At 39.2% G+C, this 8,548-nt stretch overlaps 1 protein-coding gene across 1 annotated transcript; it reads right to left on the minus strand.

The window, feature by feature from the left end:
• Positions 1-1,096: 1,096 nt before the first annotated feature.
• Positions 1,097-8,548, minus strand: LOC131232892 (subtilisin-like protease SBT3.9). Its single transcript, XM_058229408.1, has 10 exons — positions 8,368-8,548; positions 7,933-8,024; positions 7,067-7,164; positions 5,939-6,094; positions 4,408-5,027; positions 3,385-3,458; positions 3,068-3,307; positions 2,866-2,983; positions 1,967-2,138; positions 1,097-1,685 (listed from the first exon to the last, which is right to left on the minus strand). The coding sequence occupies exons 1-10, from the start codon at positions 8,503-8,505 to the stop codon at positions 1,180-1,182; spliced, it is 2,214 nt and encodes a 737-aa protein (XP_058085391.1). The 5' UTR covers positions 8,506-8,548; the 3' UTR covers positions 1,097-1,179.

Below are 8,548 nucleotides of genomic sequence, written 5' to 3' on the forward strand. Positions count from 1 at the left end.
TAAGAGCACGCCTAAATAATCATAAAATGATTTGAGGAACCAAATGATTTATTTTTGTACGATGAGTGCTTATTTTGCTTTTTCTTTTTTTCTTTTTTTGGCAAGGTTTTCTATTCTGACAACCTCAACTTTTGTTGCGCAGCAACATGCCTTGTCTTCCTTTTTTATTTTATTTTTATTTAATTTTAAAGACTCCTCTATAATTCATTGATTAAGGACCTATACAAACTGGGCAAGAGGTCCGAGGCGGAAAAAGGCTCGAGACCTCTAGCTGGACAAAGGCTAACCACATTTCGGGAGACCCCACCCCCCAGGGGCCTCCTATCATAATAAAGGGAAACGGAAGGGAAACTAAATTAAGACCTAGAAAGGCGAACCGAACCTAAACCTGTCCTATCAAGGACCAGCTCCCCGCACGTGATTCGAGGGAGGTCGGACGCAACCTAGAAGACCTTTGGTTGCTGATTCAAACTTCCTGAGCGGGTCAGGCTATCAGCCACCTTATTGGCCTCTCTGGGAATGAATTTGATAGAAATAGAATGCGATGCCTTGAAGGAGTCGAACTGGTTTTTCCAATAGAAAGCGATCCAAGGGGTATTCCCTGCTTTGGAGAGGAGGTCAACCACAGCTCTGGAGTTGCTCTCCACCTCGATGGATGTAAAACCAAAACTTGAGACCGTCTATCACTGCCTTCACTTCTGCCAGAAAGCTTGATCCCAGCCAGTACCCAATGGAGAATGCAAACTTGAAGTCGCCTCTCTCGTCTCTACACATGCCTCCACTACCTGAAGGACCCGGGTTACCCCTCCAGGACCCATCCACGTTCAGCTTAACCCAGCCCCTTGATGGTCTAGCCCATTTCACGATTGCCATCGAAAGAGGAGATCTTCTCCCAGGAGGGATTTGAAGATCAGCCACCACGTCCCTATCTTCCTGGGATTTGGCTGGAGGGAGAGAATAAGTACTGGACACTAGGAAGAGCCAAGACCGCACCTGATTGATGGAATGATTAATCCTGAATGTAGTGCCTTCAAAGCGTTGTTTATTTTGCTTATTTATGATCAATACAATCTTTCGAAAACATTTAAAGTACATATTAAGTAAACAGAGATAAGCTGAAATATCATGTAATCACCATATAAGAAATTTCAAAAATGATAAATTTACATATATTGAAAATCACAATGAGACATCTGCATATAAGTCTTGAATCACGGTCCTAACGGCAATGGGAATCTTTACTAAGTGCTTGTAATCACTCCAAATCAGGCTGCCGAAGGTGTAATCTCCTTGCACTCTTCGAATAGTTGAGAATGTAATTTTAAACGAATGTTTGGTGACAGTGTTATTGAAGATAAGGATTGAAGGTGTCACATCCATCTTAACACCTGGGGGAGATTGAATCGTAGCTATGTATGTGGAGTTGACGGGTCCCACATTTGTGACTGTCCTTGAGACCGTTACAATCGTTTTAAGACTGGGGATTGAAATTGATGGTAAATTAAGGTCTGATATGAATCCATTGACCCAATTGAAGTAGTCGGCCGCATCTATGTCATAAATTAAACCAGGATCTACAGCTCTATTGGGGCTGACATGGCCCCCACCATAGTCGAACGGGTCAGCGAGCTTCCGCGGAGCACCCTCAGCAGTTATTGGTAGGCCATATTCATCAGTGATGGAAGCTTGAGAAAGTAGAATAGAGTATGCGTGAGTAGAAGTTTTGATAAAGCAAAATAAATGAACAAGATGGATTGATCACTGGATGAGATAGTCAAATTCATCAGTTAAACCATAATGTGGATGGATCATGCTGCAAAATCATGCCCATTGGATCATAGCATTGGAATGAACTATTGGATGTAAAATAGTCAATGTGTCACATCCAATTGATGATTAGGAACATTCACAAAGCTTGAGTTTCATATCTTCACCCAATCTAACATATGATGAGCTCCTTAAATACCTGTAGTAACGAGTGCAGATTTTATAGCCGCAGTAGACCAATTAGGATGCAGAGATTTTAGAAGGGCAGCGATTGCCGCAACATGTGGACATGACATCGATGTTCCTGATTGGAATTCATAGCCGTCGTTGACGGCTGCTAAGATGTTGACGCCAGGTGCAGCTACATCAGGCTGTTAGAGATGTTCGCGTAAGCATATCTTTTTTCTTAAGTAAGTAGAATGCTGAAATATGAAATACTTGTGTGTGCTGTAGGCATACACATGCGGGTAAGGTATATGCGTCTATGATATTTCGATGGATAGCCAGGCCAAAAAATTAGGCAGTGATCAGAAAATCTTAGCTCTTTGATTGTAACCTTTAAACATAATTGATGGTTGGCATTCCACATTAAATGGAGAGAAGCCCATTGATAAAAATTGTTATAATTATCATGACTAATATGACCTTTCTGTATTGTGTACATCATTGGTACGGTTGACAAATGGTCATTCCAAATCATCCGATTATGAATAATAGATGCTGCAAAAAAAGAAATTTATAACAACAGATTTTGTGACAAACCATGTGATTACATTACTAAAGTAGGTGGTTGGAGGTTGGTTTATGATCCATCCTCATCTTCGTAAACACTTGGTTAGCCCATATGGTTATATTGGATGATGACACAAAGTTCAAAAATTGACACTTATTGAACGATCCTGACCACTTAATAAGCAACCTTCAAATTCTCAAGAAAAAAGGTTGGTAGCTTACATTAAATGAGGAACTCCATTTAACATATGACAATTGAAACATGAGCCTTATGTTTTAACCATTCAACCTAGTTTAAGACTTTTTTTTTCAAAGATTGTTTGTATATTTTCTCTCTCATTCTTAGTGAAATTTGGATAAAAATACCTTTAGAATTGTTGGGTTGAAAGGGCTGGGCCCCCTAGATGAGAAAGATGCGATCTTTGGTGCTAACACTGAGGATCCCACAACAGTAGTTGCAAGGCCCAACTTCACCATTGGAGTACTATCATGACAACCATAAACAAGATTAGATATATATTTTACTGATTCGAAAGAGGATTACAATAAAAATAATCCGAAAGGATACCTTGAGTCGTCAATGTAGTTTTGAATTTGAAATCCGATCTCATAGTCGATCAAAATGCAAGAGATATTTACACATCTTCGTGGCAAATTATCAGTGTATTGTGCAAAAATGAGGCCGACGCCACCTGCACGCATTACAGTAGAAACTGCGGTAGAGAATTGTTGGGATGGTGGCCTGTTATCTGTGAAACAGAGTACTACTTTTCCTGCCACTAAGGTGGCATCTAAAGGACCATTGCAGCTACAGGAAAAAATGGAAAGAAAAAGTAGAAGTTAGAGAGTCAATTTATCAACTGAGGATAGATAGAAAGAAAGTACCTTTGATCATTGGATGAGAGAAATAGTGGTTTGAATCCATCTTGGCGCCTTGGCAAACCGATAACTCGTTGACCCTGCATGATCATTCATTTTAATTCTTTAGTGTGTACTGAATCATTTTTTTCCTTCCGATATTTGTTTTTCTTTTTAATTCTAATGTAGTTTGTGTTTTATTCGTTGCTAAATAAACTTTAAGAGAATGTATATTAAAAGACAAAATTAGTTATGAAGCAGGTGTAAAGATGGATCAGCCTCATGGGCTCCATGAACATTATTAATAACATGACTATGTATATGATAAAAGTTCTACCATATATTAGAGAAGTGTAGAGCTTGCCGTGATGTGTGGGTGCCATCTGACCTATATATTAGAAGCGTCCCAAAATTTTAGGCTTGGACCCCAAAATCTAGTTTAATTTATAAATTAGGAGAGCTCCAAACAATTTAAGCATATAATTCAAACACGTCATCATTTCCCTGCACTGGAGTATAACCTATGTATGTACTGATGTTCACGTTAGTTGCATGTTAATAGATTCATGTATTTCTGTTAGGATTTTTATAGGTCTCTGCAGGTCTCTCTCCTCTTCTATATATTCTTGTTATTCTCAGTGTATATATATATATATATATATATATATATATATATATATATATATATATAACTTTCATTTTCTTTGGATTAACACCTTATATTTAGGATATTCCTCTTTTAGTGCGTAAAACATATTTTGTCAACGAAATGAATTAAAAAACTGTTGGCCCATAATGCATAATTGATATATGTTTGTAGCCTACTTAATATTGGACATGACTTATTGTGACTTCTCAAGTTTTTTTATTTATCAGTGAAGAGAAACGATATAGTATTTCTTATTGCAGGGTGAATAACCATTGGATTTGAGAGTCTTATTGTTTGAGTAATCACTATTACCTTTAAAGACTCTAATCTAATAACTAGTATTCACTCTCATATGTCATTTTTCTCTTGGTAAATAAAATAAGAAGTGGAGTCTTTATTACCGTAATCGAGACGTTATTTCCCAGCGTGATTGAAACAGGGAAGGATCGGTCTATCGTACTTGCTGCCACTGTGATGACCCATGGAGATTCAATTGATATACTTTGTGGCCTTGGTCCATCATTACCAGCCGCGAAAACAACGGTGATTCCTTGTTCTACCGCATGCAAGAAACCGAATGATATTGATATGTCATAATAATCGAAGCCGAGCGACAATGAAAGAATATCGACGCGATCGTGTATAGCGTCATCAACGGCTGCTAGCACTGTGTCACTAGTAGTACCTATAGTTCCGTTTCCCCATAATACCTTGTATATGGCTAAATGCGCACGAGGTGCACCTCCTCTTGCTACTCCTGCACCAAGTCCTTTAACACTAACAATGGAACCTGCTGCGGTAGAAGCAGTATGCGTGCCATGACCATCTATATCACGTGGAGATAAATAATCTCTTTGCAATAGTTCGCGATCTATTCCGTGTGGATACCATCGTGCTCCAATTATCTTCCGATTACAGTGGGATGCATTAAATGCTTCCCCTTCTTGACATATTCCCTTCCATCGTGACGGTATAGGACTATATCCAAGATCATTAAAGCTTCTTGATTCAGGCCATATTCCTGAATATATTATGTATTGCATTAGTAATAAATCTAAAATGAGTAAAAGAAACTTATGCTAAAATGAAATTAGAACTTTAAGAGTTTTATATATAGTCATGGAACTCTAGATTCTAAACCTGAGTGCTGTAATTAATTAATGGGTCATGTTTGAGCTCGTTAAGGTCCTTCATTGATTAAATGAGCCAAGAGTTATAGTTATATGTATCTATATATAAAGTTGAAGAATGACCCATTACTCTGTGGCTTGACCCAACTCACTTAAAATTTTTCAAGCCTAAACTCGACTGGACCCATTTAATTGTAATTGGGTTTATCTCGACTGACCTGACATGACTTTCAAGAGTTGAACATGAGAAGACGGGTATGCACAACTTGGGACAATCATTGGATCATCATCGTCATCTGAGCATTATCTCAAACTCAAATAATTCAGGTGAGGTACATGAATCCTTAATTACAAGATGTTTCACTCTAGCAAGGGCAATCAATGGATACATATATCAATAATTTTTTTGTACTTCCTTCTTCATTTTTGTTTCAGTTTTGAATTGGATCATCTCACCCAACTCAAGCCCAACCCATCCAGTCCACATTTCTAGCCTGAGTCTGACCCACTACCTTTGAACTAAACCCACCACCTCAAAAGTGGTTTTCACTAGTTGACCCATGAGCTGATCTGATCTATTACCTAGGTGTGTGAGATACTGGCTGTTCACTAAGTGGATCCCTCCATTCATGCCTTTTATCCCAAAAGAACAAGCTAGCCCACTCATGATGTGGGCTGGACATGTACACTGAATGTTAACCATAGGGTACAGATATCCATAGCTATACAAATTGCATTCCTCATACAACTAGATAAAGAAAAAAGAAAAGAAATAATAAAGGCAAAAAGCAATGCAATAAACCTGAATCAACCACACCGATAATCACACCATCTCCTTGGTTGGTCTTGGAAAGGATTTCTGTAGGATGACTATAATCAAGGCCGAGGAAATCCCAGCTTCGTGTTGTCTGTAGCTTACAACTTCGGCTCGGGGTTACATGGATCACACCAGGAATTTCTGCATAAATCCATCCATTTATGCTAATAGTTATATCTTGATATATATTATGAATTTGTGTTTTGCTCAACCCGTACTGATCATGGTTTTAAGAAACATGCAACTTGTCCAAATCAACTTGGACTGAGTCGAACCTGACCCAGTTTGATACACCGCAGCTCATTCGAGTCAACTCGGGCTTAGTCTGACCTGATCCAATTTGATACAGCAAGTCACTCAGGTGAATCGTCCCTGACTTGGGGCAAGTTAGGTCAATTGACTTCTGATTCATTGAGTTGCAATTAGATTTAAGGCCGGATAAGTGGATCAGATTCACTAAGTCATAATTCCATATGGTAATATGGGCCATTTCATTCCTTGGTGGTCGTCCACAACCAACAAAACAAAAAGAAACCAACAAAATTTTATTTAACCACTAGGTGGGAACATAATTCGTTGATATTTGACCTAAGTGATTTCTATGGGTTCTTTCCACATGCAAGGGAAACAAAAACTACCAGTTTTGAGGCCTGGAGTACTCTACAATACCTGATGTAGGTGTGGCCCACTATGTTTTGTGTGACATCCACTCCGTTCACCAATTCTCTAACTTCTTGTTCACCGTAAACACAACAAAAATTAGCTGGATCCAAAAGTCAGGTCGGCCACACCAAGCGATCAACCTAAATTCACTACTAAAACCACACAACTTACACAATGCAGCCTAATGGAGTTTAAGATCAAGCTAGTTTTTGGGATGTCTCTTCATCATGGTGAGGCACTTGATGAACGGGTTGGATGGAAAAATAAACAAAATGGTCACCCCCATCAAGGTTTATATGGTGGGCATCCCATCCCCACCATTCCCTATGGTGGGTCAGCGGTAGTACTCGTAACTCAGAAGATCGAGTTCTTACCAACTCTGTGGTCTAAAAAATAAAAGTCAAATGTTACATTTTCGGCAGGAAAGAAAGAAAAGGTCAAATTACTTACTTGAGATTTGCTTTGCCTGCGATTCCGTAAGAGTGGCGGAAAATCCCGAAAAGCCATGCTTGTAACTGTACAACATCGACTCTAGAGCTGCCTCCTTGCTGCATTATATATATATATATATATATATATATATATATATATATATATATATATATATATATATATTCATCCCAACAGTTAAGAATTTAGCTTAAATAATCCGGAGGATCACTGGTTTTCAGTTATGACAACTGGGGCCCATGGCTGGACAGTCCAGTGATTGTTCTCTTAAGTGCCACTTTGGATAGGCCATGCTTCAGAGCTCTCCCACATTGAAAAATTCTCAGTGGGTCGAACAAAGATATATAGCTAGGTAAAGGTCCCCCATAGGGAGTGCCTTTGACAGACACAATACCATATGTGGGACCTAACAAATCAATCAGATACATTTCCGAACCAGCACCGATCATGAGCCGTTATGTAATATTCCTCTCAATGGGGTAATGAAATTTCAGATTAACTAGATTAACTAGCTTCCAACCGAGGCTTCCCGTGGCTGCACTATAGTTGTCAATTCTCACAAGTGAAGCATATGATATGGTGATCCAGACCTTGGGTCTATTGGTTCCCGAGATGGATGACTCATGTCCTTAGATCAAGAGATCCATGCCCCCAATTCAGGAGCCTTTGTATTTGAGGACCATAGATGAAAATGTAACTTCAACCCATCAAGGTGATTTTCTGGCACATGATCATCCAGCATAGTGGGACACAACAAGCCAATTTTACATATTATCTAACCATGGGTCGTACTTGTTAGATTTAAAAACCAGAGTGCCCTGTGCAAAGCCTCGGGTGGAGGATCCTAATCCATTTAGAGAACAAACCTTCCTAACACCGAAGCAAGCATGTCATGGTGTGAAGCCGTAACAAGGTTGGGATCTTCATGTTGCCTTGCTCCCATGTACACTACATACACCTGTACACACACACACACCAAGATTGCATGCATCTAACTTTATTTTCTATTACCAAGTAGCATTTGAAGACTGAATAGGCCCCACATGTGAGATATGGAGTTTTTCAACACAAAAATTCCTTATCCCAAAGATCGAATATAGATAGGCTGTTTGGTGGTCTTCTCAACCAACTGTCCAAGGCCAGGACATGTTCACAGTTATGACTGTGAACATGTAGTCCCTCTTTAGCTTAACCCCCGTATTTCCATAAGGAGGGAAACATGTTCTATCTAAATGGACGGTTCAGATAATGCTAGACAAATAAAACACACACACACACACACCCAACGGAAATAATCTCACCTTGCTGTTGGTTTCAGCTCGAACTGAAAGAGTTTGATGGAGTTGCATCGTAAGAAAGAAGAAGGGGAGAAGAAGAAGAGAAACAGATGAAAACTTAACGAATCCCATCTTGGCTCGTGAAAGATGGTTCATGCTCATGCCCTTCCTCTGGTATTTATTAACATCATTTCCTAAGGAGAGC

The sequence above is a fragment of the Magnolia sinica genome, chromosome 18 (genome assembly GCF_029962835.1).
Source record: "Magnolia sinica isolate HGM2019 chromosome 18, MsV1, whole genome shotgun sequence".
NCBI lineage: Eukaryota > Viridiplantae > Streptophyta > Magnoliopsida > Magnoliales > Magnoliaceae > Magnolia > Magnolia sinica.